Source organism: Peromyscus eremicus, chromosome 2, assembly GCF_949786415.1.
Source record: "Peromyscus eremicus chromosome 2, PerEre_H2_v1, whole genome shotgun sequence".
Classification (NCBI taxonomy): Eukaryota; Metazoa; Chordata; class Mammalia; order Rodentia; family Cricetidae; genus Peromyscus; species Peromyscus eremicus.
The window spans coordinates 130551176-130574057 of NC_081417.1; the positions used below are offsets into that span (position 1 = coordinate 130551176).

Here is a 22882-nt window from a genome sequence, read left to right on the forward strand (position 1 = left end):
TGTCTCAAAAACACACACAAAGCCCAGTGTGGCTGGCGCATGCCTTTAATCCCAGCACTGGGGAGGCAGAGGCAGGCGGATCTCTGAGTTCGAGGCCAGTCTGGTCTACAGAGCAAGTTCCAGGACAGCCAGGGCTACATAGTGAGACTCTGTCTCAAGGAAAACAAAACAAAACAAAACAAAACAAAACAAAACAAAACACACAAATAAATTTTGAAAAATTTTCTTAGAACCCTCTTTTAGGTTCATCTCATCCTTATAAGGAGGAAGGGGGCCTCTCCCCCAATCCTCTCTCTACCTGGTGGCTTCTCCCAACAGCTTCCAATCCATTTGTCTTGAGAGGGAGCCCTTTTTGGATAATCTGGAACGGAAGCAGAGTAGAAGAGACCGTAAACAATTTGTAGAGGAGTAACTCTTAGTAGGAGAGATGAGAAGTGCTTAGATACTATCTGCCCAGATCCAGGACTTGAGCACACACCCAACTACACAGCCCTGCTGCAGGACCCACAGCTACTCATTCTTCCAGAGGCTTCTGCACAAGCATGTCAAAGGCCACAGACACAACCGATTGCTTAGGTAGAGCTGTGTGTGTGTGTGTGTGTGTGTGTGTGTGTGTGTGTGTGTGTATGCTCCTTTCCTACTCTATAGAAACCACCTGTGATGAGTTCATAGGCGACGCTAAAGCCCAAACAGGCTGTATCTGCTGTGCTCAAACTCAAAAGGGACATAGTGTCTCCCTAGGTCTGATCAAATCTCCAGAATGAACAGATTGTGAGTTCCCTGACAGTAGAGAGCAGTATACATGGAGCAGGTCCTGGCAAAGGGCTGCGAATGCATTGCGTTCTAGAGAGAGGCAGAAGTGAAGGGGGTCTTCTGGCTAGACACCCGCTGTCCTTTTCAGTGATTATAAATTAACAAGGTGGATTCTCAACCCCAGCCAGTCTTGTGCAACTTTGACATGGATGCACCTGCTTTTCGGAGCCTGAATGTCAATAAACAAACAAACGTTTCCTGGCTGGACAATGATGAGAACTCAGGGTGCAGAGTGGAATCCGGAGCATGTCCCTCCAGACTGTGGCCTTCACTGGCAGTCAGTACTGTCTGCTCTGATGGAAAGTTGGTGGTTTGCTCAAAGCAAGCAAATGTGGACGCCCAGTCCCGACGCCAGGCCCCACTGCCCGTCTAGAGCAATGCGTTTCACGCGGGTATACATTTCTTTAATTCATCCTCTCCATTTTGCAGAGGAGGAAACCAGGGTTCAACAAAGCACCTTTTGGCAGAGACTGCAATCCAGGCTCTGTCTCCCGACCTGAGGAAGCAGGCAGCTCCTGTAAGCACTACCCCCTGGACAGGGCTGATCAAATCAGTGTTGGAAAGTTCCTGGAGAAAGGGCTCCCCTGCCTTGCAATTCCAAGGAGTAGGTCCCAGGCCTTACTCAGCTGTGCCCACAGTCTCTAGCGGCGCTACTCCAAAGGGAACGGAATTTGCTCTTGACTTCTCTCTAGGGGGAACGCAGGCGCAGAAGGCCAGGGGCCTGGCGGGCTAACTGCAGCCCCAGCCCCCCAAAGCGCCCCAGGCCTTTTGGCTTCGTTCCAAGCCTAGCCCGAAGGGGAGGACATCTGCTTCCTCCAAGGGTTCCCAACTGGAGGGCAAATAGTCGGGAGAGAAGGGGACTCCTTCGGCGAGCCCCACTCCCAGGGGTTCGTGAGGATCAATCATCTGAAAGCCAGAGCCACTTGTAATTTTATTCCCTGGTAGGAGGAGCCAGAGTAGTCGGCACGCGGGAGGGAGGAGATGGGACCAGGGCGGGGGAGGGCGGCCAGGGGAGCCGCTCAGGGATGGGAGGGACTTGGCTAGGTTTCTCAAGCCTTCTTCACTCTCCAAACTTTCACCAAACTCTTAGCCCCCGCCTCCCCGAAACCAAAACACAACAAGCTCTGGAGGAGCGGCAAGCAGCGCGGCGGGGCGGGTGGACTGGCGGCTGCAGAGAGCCTCGGGAGGCTGATGCAACTTTCCCTTTAAGAAAGCCACCTGGGCGCACCGCGGTGCGGACCCAGCAAGCCTGGGCCGGGGGCTGCAGTATGGTAAGAGAGCTGGGGGAAGGGGGTTTGCGGCCCACGCCTTGGTCTGTCCTGTCGTGGTTCTGGGCGTTTCTGTGACTCTGGGAGGCTGAGCCCCAGACCAGCGTGTGGATGTGTGTGCGGTGCGTGGATGCGATAGCGAATGCTTGCGGCATCTGTGGCTAAGAGTGAGCGCTAGCACCGGGATGTCTGTCTTGCCGCGAAGGTCGGGGTAGGTGCGCGAGTCTGTGTGTCATCGCTGTCACCAAGGAGCTAAAGCAGACGGGAAGGGGGGGGTGCTTTTGGAATGGGGGGGGAGCTGCGTGCCGACGCCGGCTCGGTCGGGGGCGGCTTGGCGCGGGGCTGTGCGCACAGCGCCGGAACCGAAGAGTGTCTTCGGTCCGTCTGGGGCGCCAGTGGGTCTGCGGCGGGCAGCGGGCGGCGGGGTCTATGCCCGGCGTGCAGCCTCTCGCCCCACCTCCTCTCCCAGCCGTCCTGGCTACCTATCTAGCGGCCCCAGCCGGCGGCCTCCCTAATCTGCCCGCCCACTCGCTCGCCGGGTGCTGGTTCCCGCGCGTCCGTGGTTCCTGGGAAGCAGCGAGGAAGAGCCCCAGCGCCCTCCAGCTCTCTTTTGTCCGCGACTCGCGTGGCTGCGGCAGTGGGAAGAGATTGCGGGCGGGGGAGTGGTTTTGGGGGGGCTGCTGCTTGGGGCGCGGGGGGGGGGTAGGGGAATCCGCGCCCTGCCTCTCTAGCCTTCCTTCTGGGCGCGCCTGGGGTGAGTGCGGGCGGCCACAGTGAGGCCTGGGTTCCCGCAGCTCCGGGGCGCCCGCCCCCCAGCTTGCGCCCCGCAGCAGGCAGCCACGCACGGGCGGGAGTGGAGGCCGGCGAGCCGGGAGGGGGCTCGCCCGCAGACCCGGGAGGGGCCGAGGACGGGCGGGGGCGGGGCAAGGGGGCGGGGCCCTCGGCACCCGGGTACTTTTCCACCGCGGGGGGCGGGGCGGCCTCCTCCACGCCAGCTGAGAGGCGCACACGTGGTGGCTGATGTAACGCCCGCCCCCCAACACACCTTGCACCCTGATTAAAGCGGACCGGTGTCGTTTCGAGGAAGGTGGGCACTCCGGGCGGGGCCGCGGCTCTAAAAGCGACCGCGCCCCACACTGCGGCCCGGGGGCCTTGGAGTCGTGGCCGGGCCAGCCGCTACTTAAAGGGGCCGCACCCCCTCTCGGGCCTGCTTTCCTCAGGCCACGCCCCTCGCGAATCCTTCTTAAAGGAGCTGCATACCCACCCAGCGCTCTGACAGCTCCTTCACAAAGCCTGTTCTATTGCTTTTTTTTTTCTGTTTTCGTTTTTTCGAGACAGGGTTTCTGTATGTAGCCCTGGCTGTTCTGGAACTTGCTCTGTAGACCAGTCTGGCCTTGTACTCAGAGATCTGCCTGCCTCTGCCTCCTGAGTGCTGGGATTAAAGGCATGCGCCACCACTGCCTGTTCTGTTTCTTAATTGAAGCAAGTCCGAGGCTATGACCGCTAGAAGATAAAGGATAAGGGGCAAAGAATGGGCAAAAAAGAGCCTAGAGACATCCTCAAAGTGAGAGGCAAAAGATGCTTAGAGAGTAGGGCCGGTTCTAGGACCAGTGGAGAAAGCTGAGCGTGCCCAAGTGTTTTCAAAGACCTCAGAGAAAATGCACCCTGATTTGAGTGCAGCCGGACTGCAGCGGTATAGCTCTCGGGATGCGGAAGAATCATACCTCTGCCCTGGCAGAGCTCTCCAGCTAGAGGGGGGGACTCAGTTGGGACACAAGGAAGCATGCTGCTCATGTGACCAGCATGCTAATCAGTACCCTGCATTCATGAGGGGTACTGTGGACCGGTTGACCGCCACAGAAGGTGGAGGAAGGCTTCATGAAGACAACGGCCTGGGGACTGGTTTTGAAGTAGGTAGGCTGTGTACAGGTGAAACGGGGAACTGAGAGCCTTGGAGAGCTGTTGACTGGGCAGAGGCAGTGAGGCAGAAGCTCCTGAGGAGGCTGAAGGGTTTCACGTTAAGCAGATGGCAGCAAGTGGCTAGCTTGGGATCCCAAGCAGATTACCTTATGCACCCAACACTGTCCTGACACTTCTTCCACGATACTGAATGGGACTATGCCTCCTCCATTCAAACTGTGAAGTATTCGAGGTCAGGGAGACCCGTTGCCTTCAGTCACCAGTGAGAACTTGGTTCAGACGGACCCCTAAAATTGGTCTACCTAGGGGCCGGAAAGATGGTTAAGAATGCACACTGGGCCTGGAGAGATGGTTAAGAGCACTGGCTGCTCTTCCAGAAGACCCAAGCCTGATGGGTTCCCAGAACCCATGTCGGGGGTGGGCTCACAAATGGCTTGTAACTCCATCTCCAGGGAATATGATACCTCCATAGGCACACATACCCTGTCTCTACTCCACCCCTGTGTGGGTACACAAACATAAACACACACACACACACACATAAATAAAAATTAAAAATACGTTGGGCAGTGGTGGCACACACCTTTAATCCCAGCATCCAGTACTCAGGAGGCAGAGGCAGAGGGATCTCGTTTGAGTTCGAGGCCAGCGTGGTCTACAGATTGAGTTCTAGGTCAGCCAGGTCTACACAAAGAAACCCTGTCTCAAAAAAACAAAAAACAAATTAAAAATAAATCTTAAAACAAAACAAAACAAAAATCCTGTATACTGCTCTTGCAGAGAACTCAAAGGTTCCCAGCACCGTGTTGTGGGGCTCCCAGCCACCTGGAATTGCACTTCCAGGGCAATCTGACTCCTTCCCTGTACTCACGTGCATATACTCACACATGTGCACATAATCAAGAATAAAAATAAATATATTGTTTTATTGGTCCACCTGACTGCTTCCTGGTCACCATGAAACCAGGAACTTTAACATGGGCACATTAATGAGTAGATCTTTGACTGCAGCCTCTGAAACCATATGCAAAAACAGACCCCTCCCTCCTTAAAAAAAAAAAGGTCCATTCAACAATCCCATTTGGGGAAGAGGAAAGTCACAAGTAAGGGGCTCTGTGACCCTCTCAGTATCAACCTTGGTGGCTCAGTTTGTCCACTTCAGACCTCTTTCCTCTGTCACCAGTGTTCTTGTCCCCAGGACTGCTCCAGCTTCCTCTAATGGCATCAGCAGGAAGTAGAGCCCCTTCATTTTCTCCCAGCACCCGCAGGAATCAGTTTATTACCAAGTTCCATTGTGTTACTGTCTCAATTTCTCCCTCACTGGCGCCCCTTTCCTCCCACCGTCGCCGATTTCCTGACCCAGGCCCCTTCCATCATATCTCGTTCCTGCCTGATGCCTTCTCTTCCACAGATGCTTCGGGGTTTGCTCTACACTCTATTGAATGATTCATATTCTCTCTCTCTCTTTTTAATACTTGATTTTGTGTGTGTGTGTGTGTGTGTGTGTGTGTACCTGAGTATGTGTACGTGCACCCCATGTGTAGAGTGCCCAAGGAGGTGTGAAGAGGGCATCAGATCCCTGGGACCTGGAGTCACACATGGTTGTGAGCCACCTGTAACTGGGAATCAAACTCGGGTCCTTTGAAAGAACAGCAGTGCTCTTAACCACAGAGCCATCTCTCCAGCCCCTTGGTTTATTTTTGTTGTTGCTGTTGTTTGTTTTGGTTTTGGTTTTTTGTTTGTTTGTTTGTTTGTTTGTTTGTTTTCAAGACAGGGTCTCTCTGTGTAGCCCTGGTTGTTCTAGAACTCTCTCTGTAGACCAGGCTGGCCTCGAACTCAGAGGTCCACCTGCCTCTGCTTCCTGAGTGCTGGATTACAGGGGTGTGCCGCCACACCCAGTGCCCCTTGTTTTTGTTTTAAAATAGGGTTCTTCCTGTGTTGCCCAGACTAGTCTCATGCTTGGGGGTGCAGATGATCCTACCTTAGCTTCCTGAGTACCTGAGACTTTAGGCGAGTACTGCTACGCCCAAGGAATGATGCTTTCACAGTGCCCGTTCCAGCAATCCATTTCCCTCCCACCTGATCTAATGCTTAAAAGCCTCTAATAGCACTAGTGACCTCAGGCCTCAGATGGCCATCCAGACCCCAAGGGTCCTTGCCTTGCTTATCTATCCATTTTGCCTTTCTCTTTTGCTACCAGAGCTTTACCAGTTTCATATTCTCCATCACCTCTGACCTCTTCTTCCCTTCCTTAGCATTGCCAGTTGTCCTTTGGCCCAGAGAAGCCTCCCAGACTGTCACCTGCTATAGAGTATACATATAGAGTTTCCTCCAGCACACTCTTTATCTCCATCTGTAATTGTTTAGTTTGACATTCACCCCACCCCCGCTGCCCTACCATCTAGGATGCAGGAAGGTGCCTAGCACAGGTCTGGCCCAGAGGGGACCTGCAAGAAATATTTGTGGAACAAATGAATGTAATTGTAGCCAACCTTAAAAAGCCTGCTAAACAGTTCAGACCATATCCTGTTGGCTGTGTAAAACCCTAGGAGGGAATTGAAGCTTTGGGGTTTTAGGAAGATTAATGGATGGGAAGAGAGGAAAATATGGAGAACTTGTAATAGACACCGAAATTGGGCAGAGACCCAATAAGGAAGTTATAACTAGCCACATCCTCCAGCATGAGAAAAGTCAGATTCAGAGAGGTTGGATAATGCTCAGAATCGTAAGTAGTGAGTACCTGAGGCCAAATCTAGCCCAGGCCTATCAGATCCCAGAGCTGAAGTCTTCACTATACTCTGTAGTGACCATGACCTGCTGCGTGTTTGTGTTGCTCCATGCATGGGTTGGAGCAGGTCTGGGGTCTGTGTATTTCGGGTCTTTGGACCTAGATGAGGGCCTGGCATACTATAGGCATTTGATGGGTACCTAATTCCTCCCTCCTAGTGCTATGGATTCAACCCAGGGCCCCCAGCATGCTAGTCAAGCACCCCTACTGACATGTACCCCTAGTACTCCATTGATCCTTTTGAATGGATGGATAGGGCCATTCCCCAGAAATGGTAAAGGCAGGAGAAGCCACCAAGCTTCACACCACCTCATTCTCCTGGTGCAGATGCTAATCAGTCTATCCTTACCAGTGCATAAGCTACCGGAGGGCAGGGACTGCTTCTGTGGTTGGTACTCAGTACTCCAGTGACTGCCTGGGTGTGATCAGAGACGTCTGCTGTAAAAGTTGTCTCAAACCTTCCAGGCTAGGCATTGGCCTCTCTGCAAACCCCAAGAGAAGCTTCAGTGTGTCCTGGTGAGAATACTCGTAGATGCAGACCTAGGATGTTCTCAGTTTACTGAGCTGCCCGGAGGACCTAACTTCAGCCCAGGAGGTGGCTCAGAATGATATCACCTGCCATGGTTGCTAGCGTCTTTGTCATTATTGGCCCTGGACAGAAAAGAAGCATCTGGGAAGTCAGACCCACCTGCTGACGGGGTCAGTGACTGAAGAGGATACAGGTATGATTGCCTTTTAAAGGACACTGTCCTCTTGTGACTGTCATCAAAAGACCAAAGCCACAAGCAGGGCTTCTTTCAGAGAACACCTGTGAGAGGCAGAATCCAGCCCTAGTCACTGGTTACTTCCCTCCTCATCCCTGCCTAGAGAAAAGGAAACTAAGTGGGGACAAAGGAACCAGTGAATCAGAGGCTGATTTGTATAAGTAAACAGTGGCCTACCTTTCCTCCAGACTTGGACTTCCTGTGGGTGAGAGGTAGCCTTGGTAGGTGGCTGTGGATGACACAAGTGATTCTGAATAGACTTTGGTGTGGAGATTATCAGTGGCAGAGCCATATCTTTCCTGGGACTGGCCCAGGGAAGGTTTAACCTCATAATCCGCCTAACCCCAGGTTTTCCTCCCATGACTGAGTTCTTCAAGGCTCCCTAAAGGCTGATCCCTCCCGGACCTGTTCTGTCCACATCTGGCACTGATGTGTGAGCTTTGCCACGTGCCTCGCCCCCCCCCCCCCCCCCCCCCGTTTTCCCCTCCTCTCCAGCTCCCCTGCCCACCACATACATGGCTCTTAGATGCTTCCCATAGACTCCCAGGTTGACAAGAACCTCATTCCGGGACCTCTGTCTCACCAGCTCCCCTTTATTGTAGCTCAGACTATACTTGCTAGCTGACTTCTACGCTAGGACCTAGGCCCATAGGGGTAAAGGAAGCTCAGTCCGGAGCCCTCAGGTAACCACTGACTTGGGGTCGCTAGGCTTAGAACCACATGTGTGTGATGTGAGATGCTGAGGGTGCTCTTACAAGTTTGTACAGAGCAGGAAGGGAGACGCTGTTGCTCGTGTTGCTGGAGCAGTTGGGAAGGGCTACAGAGAGGAGGTGACGTTTAGGCCCAGTCCTAAAGGACTCGCAGAGTTTCACTTGGTACAACTAGAGGACCGTGTTGTAAAATCGAGAGATGTGACTACACGTGGTGCGTCCCGCATGACCAGTGACACAGCAACAGGCCCAGCCATCCCGGAGCCCAAGCTGAGTGGCACTAGTCAGGGTCGGGGGCATTGTGGTTGCTTGGTTGGGGAGTGTCCACTGATCTAAACCGTCACCCCTCCCCTCCTGGGGAAAGGTTGCAGCCATTCACACAGATGATGAAGGACTTGGACCCCATCCCAGTTCTGTGTTCATTTTTTATCTTTTATAGGATTGGGCATCTGGAGAGTCAAAAATAGACCTTTGCCCATTGGGACAGGAAGCCTAGAGAATAAGGGATCTGGGGGCGGGGAGGGTTGCGAAGGCAGCTAGGAAAGGGCTGGATCCCAGGGTCACTCAGAATGGAGCGACAGACTGGCCTGGCAGAGAGCCTGGGTATAGAGCGAGGGACCTTAGGTTCTTCTGACTGGTGCTGTGGGGGGCTCCGTATTGTAAGAATGTTGTGTTAGAATCCAGCCTCTGCTCAGATTACAGTATCTGCAGTGGCCTCCTCTCACAGATACCCACAGGCTCCGTACTGCCACACTGTGAGTCTCTAGCTAACAGACATCCTGTGGCCAGGATCTTTCACCTGGTGATGCCCACTCTGGGTACTGGTCCTATCTCATACTCCTTTCCCCCTTCCCTGCCTCCTGCCTGAGAATGGCTTAAGCTGTGAAACCATCCCCATCCTCAGAAAGGGTTAGGAAGAGACTCCCACTTCTGCCATGCAGGCTCCGATTCCTGTCTTCAGAGTCCCTGCCACGCTGTCCCTCTCTGGTGCCGGGACCTGAATTGTCTTTGTCTGCCTGTGTGTTGGCCCATGGCATTAGCAACCTTTCTAATAAACTTCTTTTTTTTTTTTTTGGTTTTTCGAGACAGGGTTTCTCTGTGTAGCTTTGCGCCTTTCCTGGAACTCACTTGGTAGCCCAGGCTGGCCTCGAACTCACAGAGATCCGCCTGGCTCTGCCTCCCGAGTGCTGGGATTAAAGGCGTGAGCCACCACCGCCCGGCCCTAATAAACTTCTTATTCCCTGGTAATCCCTCTCAGTGTCCTCCTTACCTCCCGCCTCCAAAAGGGGAAAAAAAATTAAAACCTCTTACATATTACTTGTTTCGGAGGGCCCCGAGGGCCGGCCTGGTCTAGAGCTTTACCCCACTCTGTTCTCTCCACAGCTCTTGAGGCCTGTTGTCTGAAAGGCACCGAAAGCAGAGTCTGCAAGTGTGATCCAGGTCTGCAGATCCAGCAACCCACTGCCACCATGGTAGGCAAAGGTGCCAAAGGAATGTTGGTGAGTACAGGGGCCAGACTTTAGGAGGAAGGGCTATCATAAACATTGCCCCATGCCATCTCCTGCCAGCTGCTTATCTTGACAAGAGGGCCTAAGAGGTTCTACAGGGCCGGGGTTGGCACTACCATGGCTCCCAAGCGCCAGGGCTGCCCCAGGCCTGGGCAGGTAGCCCCTTACCCAGCAGGTTAGACAGCGCCAGACTCCAAGCCCGCAACTGGGCTGGTTCTACCATAGGCCCAGCAAAGGCCTGCCAAGGAGCAGAGGGCATCTGTCCCATCTTGGTCATAAGAGATACCGTAGAGTGGACACAGGTTGTCTTGTTGAGAGGACAGTAGGCCACCCGCGACTGTACCCCATGCCTACCCAATGCTGAGCATGCTCAGACCTGTCCAGTTTCCCCTGCTTCTCTGCGGCCTTCTCACCGCAGGAAGTAACAAACGCCTTGCTAGGTTTTTTCCGGGCGACTCCATTCCTCTACGTCCCTAGCCACAGCCCTCTTTTCCCGTAGGGCTCAGGAAAGGTGCTGGTGAGGCCCTTCAATAAGCAAGAGCCTAGGTTAAGTTCCCCACCCCCACCCTTTTGAGGTGGGGGTCTCACTGTGCAGCTCTGGGTGTGTATGTGAGACTCACCATGTACGTGAGATCTGCCTGCTTCTGCTACCCAAATGCTAGGGGTAAAGGCTCAGATCCTTTCTCCAGCCCTGCCCAGAACCTCCAGCTACCAGTCCCTGGCTCAGTTCCTCATGCCTGCCCTAAAGTGAACACCTTCCTTCAGAATGAGTCTGAACATGCGCAGCCATGCTTGGCCCTGGGTCATGTTCCTGAGGAAGAAGTGAGACTCACGGGTGGAGGAGGCAGGTTGGCACTGGATGCAGGAGCCGGAAGGAAGTTGTAGATCCTATCCCGAGTGCTGGGTTGTATGTTTTTTTTTTCTTGGGATCTTGTTTTAAGGAGAAGCCGAACTGGGCAGTTACTGAGGTGGAAGCCTATGACAAAAGATAGCCCCCTTTCACCAGCCCCCAGCCCTCTGTGCCTACGACTGCCTTCTTTATTCAGTGAGAGGCTGATGGGCTTGAGGTCTCTACTGAGCCCTCTCCAAATGGATTCTGTCTCTCACCAAAGATTTCTGTGATTGCAGGGCTCTGGTCTTGAACAGATTGAGAGAGGGTTCAGATCCTTTCACTAGCTCTGTTCAAAGCCTTCAGACACCAGCCCTTGGCCCCTCAGGTCTGTTCTCGAGTCACCCACTCCTGTCGGAATGGGTTTGAGCAGATAAAGCTGTTCAAAGTGTACCTGAGCCGATCTGAAATCAGGGTTCTCAGGGACGCACACAGAAAGGAGGTCATATTCCCTGCACACTCGATGGGGTGGATCCCATGTTAAGACCCAAGGAGGACCTGACCTTTCCTCTGAGATGTCTTAGATTGTTGTAAGCCCAGGTAGGATGTGGGGTATGGCTCTGCCTCCACCTGCTGCGGAGATTCCAAGCCACGTGAAACCCTCTGAACATTCCATGGCTGTTCCTTCTCTCTGGCGTGACCCTGGAAAGGCTAGACAGGCAGGAGACATGGGGAACCCACGTGGGCCGGACAGAGAAGTGTGAATCACAAGGTCCCACAATCCCTGCCCCAGCTGGGCTTCCGGGACCCGGTTCTCTGCTGGCCAGCCAGGCCAGTCTGTCTGTGGGAGGGAATGCTGTCTTGGGACTCTGATTCCCAGCACTCGGATGTGCCTAAAGATAGCCAAGTCTTGCTTTCTCCAGTGTCCTCTGCCCCTTTGCCATTACCCATTGCCGTGGTTGAGGCTCAGAGCATCTGTCCCATGGGTACCCCCGTAGATGCTCTGAAATGTATTCCTGCCTCCGTTCAGTTCTTCTGGTGACCTCGGGCTACTCCACTCTTGGGTCTGTTGGGAGCAGAGGCTGCCTCCTTCAGTGTTTGCCTCTAGGGTCTAGCCTCGGAGGCGTCCTGGGCAGCCGGCCCCTGCCACGTCCCAGTTTTGCTCTCTAACGTGGGAGCTAAGTCAGCACCTCTAGGGTGTTGGTTTTCCAGAGACCAAGTAGATGAGCTGAGGGAGTTCCTTGCCAGCATGCTCCTTCTGAGGCTGCCCAGGGAGGTCAGAAGAGAGGATGATGAGGGACGTGTGTGTAAGCGACGGCCCTTGGATCTTTCCAATTCTCTGTGGAAGTATTGCTTTCTTTGTGCCCTGCCGTGTAGCGCTGACACATGATTCCCTACTATGGAGTCCTCCTTCCTGTCGTCCTCTGTCCCGGGTCTGAATGTGAGGACGGAGCCACTCCGGTCTCCTCACTGTCAGTAGACACTCGGTGTTACCCTTGGTACTTCCGCCTGGCCTCTGGAGCAGGTGTCCCATGGAGAAGCAAGTCACTCCCCAGCACGTGCCCAGGCCCACATGCTTGCTTCACGTGTCCCTCTCCCCACTTTGAGCCCAGATGGTCTCTGCCAGGCCAGCTCAGCTGCCTTCCTCACGGCTCAGTGGCTCCTAGGACAGGGCCGCAAGAGAACCCAGCTGGCCAGGGTGCCTCGAAGCAGGGGAGCAGCTGGGCTGCTTGGGGCCACTGGGGGTGGGTGAGGTGGTCCTTCCGTGAAGACCTAGAGTCTCTGTACACATGTGGGGCAGGGCTAGGTCTCCAAGGACAGGAACTGGAGGAGGACAGCCTAAAATAGGCAGTGTGAGCATCTCCACTGCCTCTGTTTTAGCCCCACCGTCTCACACGGAGTTCCCGTGTTGGCCATCTCGGTCCCGACCTATGTGGTACACCTTCCTTCCTCCCATAGGTAACGCACTGGTTGCCTCTGCTGCTGGGAAGCCTCATAACGAGTAACAGCAGAGTCACTTGACACCAGGGTCCTTGATGCCAGAGCTTCTAACTCCCAGAAGGCTCTGCAAGTACCACAGGCCACCTGGGGCTGCCCCACCCTGACCTGTTCCCTTGTATTTGGCACGAGAGTTTGGATACCTCCTGCCTGCAGCATCTGCACAGGGCCTGGCACACGGTGGATACTGCCTCACCAAGCCTAGTCTTGGCATTTAGCAAGTGCTCAACTAGTACAGGCTTGGCATACAATGGGAGATCACCAAGCCTTCTGCTTGGCACACATTGGATGCTCCTGTGGTAAAGGGCCTGACAGGGTCGGGTATAAGTCTCAGCATGTAGCCAATGCCTAGCTAGTACAGACTTAGCACATGTTGAGCGTCCCCTTAGCACAGGACCTGCCACCCAGTGGGCACTCATGGAGCATGGTGCTAGGTGCACAGTGGGTGCTTAACCATATCTGGTCCTTTCCTAGAACAGGATTTGGCATATAGAGGTTATTCACCCAGTACAAGACCTCATACCCCACAATAGTTCACTCCGCATGGGCTGACACACAGGGCTCTCAGCATTGGACACAACACATAGTAGGCACTCTTCTAACAGAACCGGGGAATCACACAGTGGGTGCTTTCCTAGTACACATCTGGCACATGACATATATTCTTGAGGCCTTGGACTTGGCACACGGAAGACTCCCTGCTATTTGCAGGTCCTAGCATACAGTGAGGGCTTTCCTAACCAGACACTGCACATAGTGAGTTTTTTCTTAGTGCACAGCTGGATCACAGCATTGCACTTAGCACTCAGTGGGCACTCTGCTGACACGGGCCAGCCGTGGCACGGTCCCTGCTTCCCTAGCATAGGGTTTGACACAGCAGGAATTCTCTTAGCTCAGAAACTGTATGTGCTCTAGGGAAGTTCTCTCCTGGCCAGAACAGGCTGGGCAACGACCGTCCACCGCTCCCAGATGTGCGAGGGCTGTACCTGTCAGATGGAATCTCGAGATCCAGAGGGAAAAGGGCTCTCTCCGTGCCTGTCCTTCCCTTTTGCTGCTCATCTTCCCTGTAGCCCATCTACTCAGCCCCACAGCCTCACCTCCTCTCGCACAGCTTCCGCTAGCCTTCCCCACCCCCAGCATGCCTCAGCCCCAGCTCAGCAGGACCTTCTCTCCAGAGCCACAGAGGACAACAAGGCCCCTAGACTCCTTGCCCCTCTGGAAGCATGCCCACTCTTATTAAGAAAAGTCAGAGGCTGGGGCTGGGGGAGTCGGCTTCCTTAAGTGGGGATGGAGCAGCTGGATCCCACTAATGAGGCCTCATTACAGCCAGGGCCCAGCTGGGCTGCTGCCTCCTGTCCCCATGGCCAGAGCCAGGGAAAGCCATCCAGCCAGGGCTGCCTGTTCTGGGCACCCAGCCCGGCGCAGGGCAGCCAGAGCCCAGAGCCCACCCTGGGTGGAAGTGAGCATTTGGGCCTCATGGGTGACTGGGTCTTCCTGGAGCCAGTGGCCCAGCTAGGGCCTTGGCCCTCAGTCTGTGCCTGCAGGAAGAAGAGGAGTGTCTAGGGAGCCGACTCCACGACACAGACTCAGTGAGCAGCTGAGTCAGTGGGGTCTGAAGCCACTTAGGAGACTTACTCAAGCAAGGCCTCCTCAAAGTGGCGAGAAGAATGTGTTGACCTCTTGGGGCTCCTGAGAGGCCGGTGTTAGTAGGTATGAAGTGTTTAGGCAGAGCCTGGCTTATAGTAAGCACCTACTATGTGTAATCTATCTGTTATTACTAGCACTAGCTGGCTTCAGTGAGTGTACACGTTATCCCATTTTAGAGAAGCAGAAACTGAAACCAGACAATTGAGCAAGTCACTTAAGGCTGTATTTGGTAAGAGACTGGACATCTGGGGTTTGAGCCTAGGCCTGCTTGATTTTTAAGCCTGTGCTTTTTTTTTCCCCCCTAAAGATTTGTTTTATTTTTCAAATCATGTGGAGCAGGGAGGGGGGAAATATATGCAGGAGCCTCTGGAAGCCAAAAGAGGGTGTTGGATCCCCTGGAGCTAGACTTGTGAGTCACTTGATGTAGGTGCTGGGAACGAAAGTTGGGTCTTCTCTAAGAGCAGTATGTGCTCTTAACCCCGAGCCATGTCTCCAGTCCCAGACCCTGTTCCGTGTTATTTTTTTCCCCTAAGTAATAGTCCCCCATGAGGTCTCACTTACAAACTTCCAGGAGGGCTGTCCTGACACCAGAATGATTCATTCGTGCCTCTATTTGTCAGGTGTTTGCTAAGACCCCACGCTGTGCCAGGCCTTTGCTGTCTTAGTAGGTCTTCAGAGGGTTGGGTACCCTCTCAGCTCCAGAACACCCGATGTCTACCTTCCTAAATCTCCTGGCTTATGGTGTCTGGGTACCAGTGAAGGACCGACCAGTGGGTGGTCTCAGAGAAGAGCAATTGGATGGGTCACTGGATAGGGGCTGACACAGAGCTCTCTCAGACCTGGATATGGCACACAGTAGGCATCTTCTAACACAGAACCTGGTGTACAGGTCAGGTGTGGACTGACATCTACCGCAGTCATGAGACATTGCCAGAATTACCCAACCTCCTCCTCAGATGCCAGGCGATGCAGCTCCATTCCCACACATCCTTACTCCACACCTGCCTCCCTTTGTCTGGACTCTGTAGCAATGGCTGTCTTGGGCAGTGCTGTTTTTCTGTAAACAGATAACGGCACAGTCGTTAGGTCACAGTCACATTCTTCTGTGAAGACACCCCCTCATTTTGGCTGGATGGGAAATCTTCAGTTCACCAGAAACAGGCGCAGCGTGGGACCCAGTATCTCCTAGTCTACACCACTCACTCACTCTAAATACTCTGTTTGCTGTGGGCTGCGCTTTCCACCCTCCTGTCCCACCGCCATCCGCAGTGCGTACAGGGACAAAGCCCATCACCCATCTGTAGCTACCTACCCTCCCAGGAGTCCACAGTCGCCCAGCCTGCAGGCTCAGCCCTGGAGGCCAGGTCTTTGAAGAGAAAAGCCATCCCGTTGCCCTGTCCTATGCTCATGATGTGTGTGTGTGTGTGTGTGTGTGTGTGTGTCTGTCTGTCCATCCATCCTTGTGCATTTGCACATGTGTGTGCATGTGTTCTAGTAACTTGCTGAAAACAAGAGAACAACACAACAACCCCATGCCTCATTCTCCAGCTCTGGAGCACCCGCCTCGCTGGGCTGCATAGGGACTGGCCGGAGCGGGAGGGCTGGTGGGGGGGGCGGGGGGGGGGGTAGGCAGAGCTTCGGGAGGAGATGAGGTGAAAGTAATTGATGCTGCCCAGCCCGGCAGTGGGAGAGGCAGGGGATGTGTCGTCAGTGTCGCGCTGGAGCTGGCAGAGGTGTGAATGAGCGGTGGAGACAGGCGGGCTGTGCGTGCCTGTCCCAGGATGGCTGCAGCTCATGGACCTGTGGCCACCTCTTCCCCAGAACAGGTCAGTCACCTTCCAGAAGGTCACGGTCCCCTCCCTGATGCCAGGCAGGCTCGGTGGCTAGGCTGGTGGCGGAGCAGGGGACTCAGTGGTCTGTGCCAGGAGGGGCAGGCACAGCCAGTGAGTGAGACAGACACCAGCCAAAGTGACCCAGAAAGTTGTGACTGCAAAGGAGTGCAGGAAGAGTTAGCTGCATGGTGGGGGTGAGAGGGAGGCGAGTGGGGGTGTTAGGGCTCCCCCAGCCCAAGGACCTGCTGAGAATCTGCTCTGAGTATCAAAGCTGCATTGTCCCAGCTCCCGGGGAGACGGGCCGGAGGTGCCCAGGAATTGTACTAATCAATACAGCCTCATTGTCTGTGCCACGGCAGTTACTCCTATGGGGAGAGAGGGTGTGGGGGGGACAGGGAGTGTGGTACATGGGCTCAGTGGTGAGGGCTGGGGGAAGGGGACAGGCAGAAGTCTTTGCTGGGAGGAGAGAGACCCTTTGGAGCATTTGCCAATGTCCAGGGCAAGTGCCCGCACGGGGCGGGAGCTGTATATCCTCAGCCTTGGAAGTTGATAGGCACAATATAGCTGATGGCAGTGAGGGTGAGGGGACCGGGAAGGCCCCTTCCCCCTGTAGGACATCCTGACTTGACCTTCTGAAGGCAAGAGAAGGGATGTCCTCTGAGGCCATGTGGGCTGATTTTGGAAGAAGCATTATGTAGGCTGTTCTCAAACTTCAGGACTGCTTAGAGCCAAGGAACCAGGGCCACTTCCCAGAGTACCATCCTGCTGCCAACTGATGAGGCAGAGACTGCCCACAGCTGCCTCGGCGTAGTCTTCCAGGCTGCTGGGCTTCTCCAGGAAGGAAGGTGAGGGCATGGGCAGGGCCCACCCAGCATCCTCCATCACTCTCTCCAAGACCTGGAGTAGAGCCTGGCATGCCTAGGGGGCCAGTCTTCTATCTGCTGACTGCAAAACTGGCAGGTCACCCTCTGTCAATCAGGGCTCTGTAATGAGCCAGTACCAGGTATTTCCCCAATTCTCTTACCTACCATATAAGGGCCTGGACTATGCAGGCACCTAGAAAGGGTCCTGGGAGGAGCCTAGCATTGTTCTGAGCATCCCTTGAAGCAGAAGGAACTCAGAACCCTCGAGACCATGCCGGATGGGCCAGGATTTACCATTGCTGTCCCCTCTGTCTCTCTGGCCTCGGCTGTCTCACACCTCGGTGACTGAGGCCAGAGATGAGGCATGTGGTTGAGGGTCTGTCCCACTTGCTGTCCTACGGGTGGAGGATGAAAGCCTATGATTGCACCGGTACTGCTTGAGAGCCACTGTGTTCCCGGAGGCCAGGAGAACAAGAGCAGAGGGGTTCCTCGGGGGTGGTGTGGGGTCCCCTGAGGCAGCGTGGACTATAATAGCTACCCTGCCTCGGTTCCCCGCTGGGGCTCCGAGCAAGTTGCTTGTGATCTGACTTGGTTCCAAGTCAGTCTGAGATGTAAGGTCTTGCCTGCTGTCCTTCATTGAGTTTGTTTTGGACAGACTTCATCCCATGAGCAAATCCTGGGGCCAGAGAGTCCTGAACAAGAAGCCTGCTGGGTCCCAGCGGGGCCGGCCTGCCAGGGCAGCTCCAGAGTTCTTCCATGTCCACGGAGGGCAGGCGGAGGGAGTTCACAATTCACAAAAATATCCACTGAACACTGACCCGGGAGGGGGTGGGAGTCCCCGGCCAGAGAAGCAGTGGAGTTTGGGTCCCGGGGCTGGGCTTCTGTGTCCATATGAGGAAGAAATGAGGGGCTCCTGCCTTACGTTGGCTAGAGTCACATCAGAGCTGGGTCTGCCTGCTATTCCCTGATACTGTTCAGGATTTTCACGTACAACTGTTCGTTTGCTTGCTTGTTTTTTTAAAGCCAGGTGTGGCTCACGCCTGTAATCCTAACACTCAGGAGACCAAGGCAAGTTCACTGTGAGTTTGAGGCTAACCTGGGCTACAGAGTGAACGCTTAAAGGAAAAAAAAAAAAAGCTGGCGGGCACTAATGGGAGGTGGGGAGACAGTCAGAAATAGTTGGGGCCGGTGAGATAGCTCAGCACGCAAAAGTACTGGCTGATGACTTGAGTTTGGTCCTTGGATCCCACAGTGGAAGAGGAGAGCCAATTCCTGAAAGTTCTCCCCTGACTTCTACATGCACACTGGCAGATACACACTTGCACACACACACACACACACACACACACACTTACACACATACTATAGTAATAATAAAGAATGTTTAGTGTTGTTGTTGTTTTGTTTTAAAGAAATAGCTGAACTGCAGGTGAGGGAGAGCCAAGGAACATTGTAGACCGGGGGAAGCCGCCTGGGCTACAGACCATCAGGGCTACAGCGGCTGCCCAGTCTGTCCTCTGCTTCCCTAGATAGGGCCACTGAGACCCATGGTAGAGGGAACTTGCCCCGGGCCTGCTAGAGAGCAGGTTCTAGAATACCTGGTTCCTAATCTCATACTTGTTTGTCTTTGCCAAGCCTGGGGCAGAGTGGGAGATCTTGATTCCGGTAACTCTTCCAGCAAATGAGCAGGGCAGAGGTCTATGTAAAGGGACTTACATAAGTGACTCGGCTCAGCGAGGCTCAGCCAGCCAGGTGCGGACATCTGAGATCACAGTCCCTGATGTGAGGATGATGACTTCGGCCTTCATGGCCAGCTCTGAGAGCAAAGGAGTGTTTGAGGAGTGTGTATACACGTGCACATGCATGTGTGCATATATGGTGGCAGTCAGGTTTCCCCACTCCGCTGCGGGAAGAAAACTCTCAAGCATGTATGCTCCTAGCCTGAGAGAGCTTAGGTGCCCGATAAGGTACCCTTTCCTGGAGAACCACCCACTCAGGCCATGGCAGTGGTCTCTCAGAGAGCTGCCAGTCAGAGGGACTTGTGTGCCAGATCCCAAGGGGCATCTGCTCCAGTGGTCTCATTCCCCACCGAGCTGTGAGCAGGTGAGAGCGGAAGGACGTCGAGGGGCAGCCAGGGTGACATGTGGTGGGCAGGGCAAGACTGGAACTCAGCCCGTCCAAGTTCTTAGGCAGCCAGGCAGCCAGTCTGGGTCAGATTGTAAGCACAAAGGGGTTCTTTGGTAGGCATTTCAGAGCCAGGGGAATGGTTAATATTAGTGACAAAGCAGGTCAAGAAAAACAAGGGTCTTAAAATAGGAAAGATGATTGAGGAGGACAAGAAATTATGCAACATTGAAAACGTGGAGCTGGGCTTGCCCTGTGGTAGAGGGTTTGCTGAGCATTCATGAGGCCCTAGTTCAATCCACAGCAAATACATGCATATAGAGGCACACACACACACACACACACACACACACACACACACACGGGGGGGGGGGCGGTAGGGGTAGCTTTCCTGAAGCGACTGGTTGGGACGTGGAGGACTCTCCAGAGGAGAGCTGGACAAAGAACAGACCTGGAGCACTTAAGCCCCTGCAGCAGGGCCAGCTTCCTCCATCAGCTGAAGACAGACCATCTAGCTACCTGAGATCTACCCAGAATGGAGGTCGGGGCCAATAGTGAGTGAGGTTCCCCACATCAGCACCACCATGCCATTGGGTGGACAAGAGAAGGGCACCCTGTCTTCAGGCAGCCCTAATTTCATCAATAACTTCTTGCCAGTGCCTAGTGACAGGCTCCAGTCTGGCTCCTATCCTGGGGCGTCAGCTTCCCTTGCTGCGTGCTTGGCTGAACCAGTTAGCACACGGCTCACTGGTATACGGCCCAGTGGTGTTTGTCTCCTTAGCTAAACCCTAGCTTTGGAGGACTGACTGGAGGAGTCTGTGGCACATGGCTGGGGGCTTTACCAGCCCCCTGTCCCTCTTCTGTCCCCCTCTGCCAGGGAAAGAGTAGAATTTAGGGATTCAAATAGGGTCCTGCTGTATTTGGTTGGAGAGGCCTGGGATCTGATCCTTATGGCCCTGGGCTGGGAGAGAGGCTTTGAACTTTAAGCTTTGGAGAGATGGGTGCCTTTGGGGGGCCTTGCCCTTTTCCTGCCCATGGGTCATCTTGGACCCTCAGTTGTCCCTTTTACAGCTGGAACTGCTGCCCTGTGACCCCACCCATGGACTCTGGAGCTGCCACAGTTCTGCATTGTGCTCCTAAGTAAACAAGCCTAGGACAGAATAAAAGTGTTATTGTAGGGCCAACAGATAGGAGCCCTATGTGGCTGATGTTTGTTTGGGTGCAGATAAATCACCCCAAGCAGGCCCCATACCCTTCAAAACATGGCCCCCTGGCACTATGGTATAGAAACACCTGCCCTAAGCAAGTACCCTAGAGGTGATGATGTAGGATTCTGTAGGGGTGTGTCACCGAGGGCACGCTGAGGTTGGCACCACCATCTCCCATGGCTTGGTGTGCCTCCTCCGTGTCCCTTCACCAGCAAGCCTTGCCTAGACCTCCCCCTGCCTTTCCTTTTTCTTCTCACATGCTCTTAGGACTTTAAGGAAGTCCATGTTGTGATCATTCTAAAGTTGCTTATAGGATGATGTGTGGTCTTCGTTTGTTTTGGTTTTCGAGACAGGGTTTCTCTGTGTAACAGCCCTGGCTGTCCTGGGACTCTCTTCGTAGATCAGGCTGGCCTCGAACTCATAGAGATCCACCTGCCTCTGCCTCCCTGGTGCTGGGGTTAAAGGTGTGCGCCACCATGCCTGGCAATGTGTGTTCTTCATTAACGTCTTCTAGCACTGTATTGTTTCCAACTGAGTTACCATTGCCTGGCATGTGGTAGGGTACCTGTAAATCTTGACATTTTGTAGATGCATGAATGAATGAATGAACAAATGAATGAATGAACGAATGAATGCAGATGCCTTCAGTCTGCTGGTTTACTGTGGGTGCTCTTGGAAGGAGTCCTCCTCCCTAATTCCTGGTGATGCCTTATAGTCTCCTTTGAAGATGTGAAGGGCAGCATGTCTGAGCTGAACTGGATACACGGGACAGTCCTCCCCACCAAAAGTGCTCATCCAGCAGGCCTGGTTGCTCTCTAGATCTGTACTCCTCACAGGTCTTTTCAAAAGGCACTGGGGCCCTAGTGAAGCCATTCAGGTTTGTCTGCCAATGTCAGGGTCTGGTAATGTGTCGGAGCACCAGGCTACCTTGCTAATCATTGGCCAGAGTGGCTGCTGAACTTGAAGATGTCACTTGCACATGACAGTCAGTGTCATGCCACTGTCTCTTGGCCACACTGCTCCAGCCTTGATTCAAGTGTCCTTTAGAGGAACTCCTTCTCTCAGGGATATAGCTCATATCTGGGAAGCTGTTGCTGGCATACAAGCACTCTGTGTGTATTTCTTTGCTGGTGACTCCTAGGGTCCTTATATTTCCTTAATGACACTCTCAGGCTCTGCCAACTCTGTCTTACAGTGGTTGATTCCCACACATGGCAGGAGGGGAGTGGGGGAAGAGTGGCTTAGAGACGGGGCACACACTGAGGGACACGTCGGAGGTAGTTCTACATCCGAAGTTGTGACTCCTCATGGAGTGTCCTCAGTGGGCCCTGGATAGCCTCACTCAGCACTTCCCACAGGCAGGCACGGTACCCATCAGGGATTCATCTGCAGGCCATGCTCTTGTGAGACCCTTCCCTGGAACCACCTCTGTTTCCTCTAGCAGAGCCTGTCCTCAGAGTTTGGCATGGTGCCTACAGCTGTGGTCTCCTGTCCTAATGCATAGCCCAGCATCAGCAGCTCAAGTCAGCTCCCCAGAGCCCTGAGTTCCACAGTGTCCTGCCCAGGTCTGGCCAAGCCTAGCTGCATCACCCCCTCCCACCCAGCCCTGCTCACCCTGTGCCCCCAGGAAGAAGCCTTTACTAGGGAGTAGTCTAGCCACCAACTAACTGCCCATGGGCAGCGTGCTTAGCCTGGCGATGTGGTAGGCGGTGGGTGGGGGGTAGCTGTCTGGACACAGGCCTCTTTGTGCCCAGCTTGACTTGGCTGCTTGGTATGAGGCTCAGCTGCTCCTAGGTCCTTAGCCCGAGAGGAAAGGCAGCGTTTTAGAGGGGTTAGGGGCCCTTGGCTCAGGCTCCCTCCTCAGTGTCCCGTTTCCTGCTGTTAACAGTTCCTCAGGTGGGCTGCCATACCTGGGTAGAATGCTGAGGGCTGGGCACCATCTGGCAGAGCTCTGCCTATCTTTCTTCTGCCAGGCCTGCCCTCAACGCCTGCCAGCAGAGAGGAAGCCCCAGGGTATGTGGCGGGGTGACATGGTGGTCCAAAGAAAAACCACTAGGGGGAGACGCAGAGGGTCAGACATGGGGCACAGATGCCTTTCTGACGGTAGCTTCTTTCCTGTCCCCACAGAATGGTGCTGTGCCCAGCGAGGCCACCAAGAAGGACCAGAACCTCACACGGGGCAACTGGGGCAACCAGATCGAGTTTGTACTGACGAGCGTGGGCTATGCCGTGGGCCTGGGCAATGTCTGGCGTTTCCCATACCTCTGCTATCGCAACGGGGGAGGTACCCAGTGGGCACAGGGCAGGGACCACCCACTTTGGTAGAGCCCACCCACCAGAGCTTGGGCCACTGTCTCCCTGGCACAGATGCCACTCCAGGAAGAAGTTGACCTCTAGCCCTGGTCTTTGGCCATCCCTGGCTTAAGCACATTTTGCCTAAAGTGCAGGCCACCCTCAGATCCTGGTAGCCTGATCTTGCCAGCCTGCTCCTTAGAGGCTAGAAGTAGAGAAAAGACTCAGATTGCCTGGGTTCCCTGTTTTATCTCCTGATGTTTCAACAGCCCCCTAGATGGTGCAGAGATATTTGAGGATCCCAGTGGGTTTTTTTTT

General features: G+C 54.2%; 1 protein-coding gene across 1 annotated transcript in view; it reads left to right on the top strand.

Annotated features, from left to right (window-relative positions):
• The first annotated feature begins 1873 nt into the window (after positions 1 to 1873).
• Positions 1874 to 22882, top strand: part of Slc6a9 (solute carrier family 6 member 9) — a 33734-nt gene continuing 12725 nt past the window's right edge. Inside the window, exons 1-3 of the mRNA XM_059254839.1 lie at positions 1874 to 2084; positions 9647 to 9762; positions 22400 to 22556. Coding sequence (XP_059110822.1) covers positions 9733 to 9762; positions 22400 to 22556 — 187 coding nt within the window. The 5' untranslated portion in view covers positions 1874 to 2084; positions 9647 to 9732. The remainder of the gene's footprint in view (positions 2085 to 9646; positions 9763 to 22399; positions 22557 to 22882) is intronic.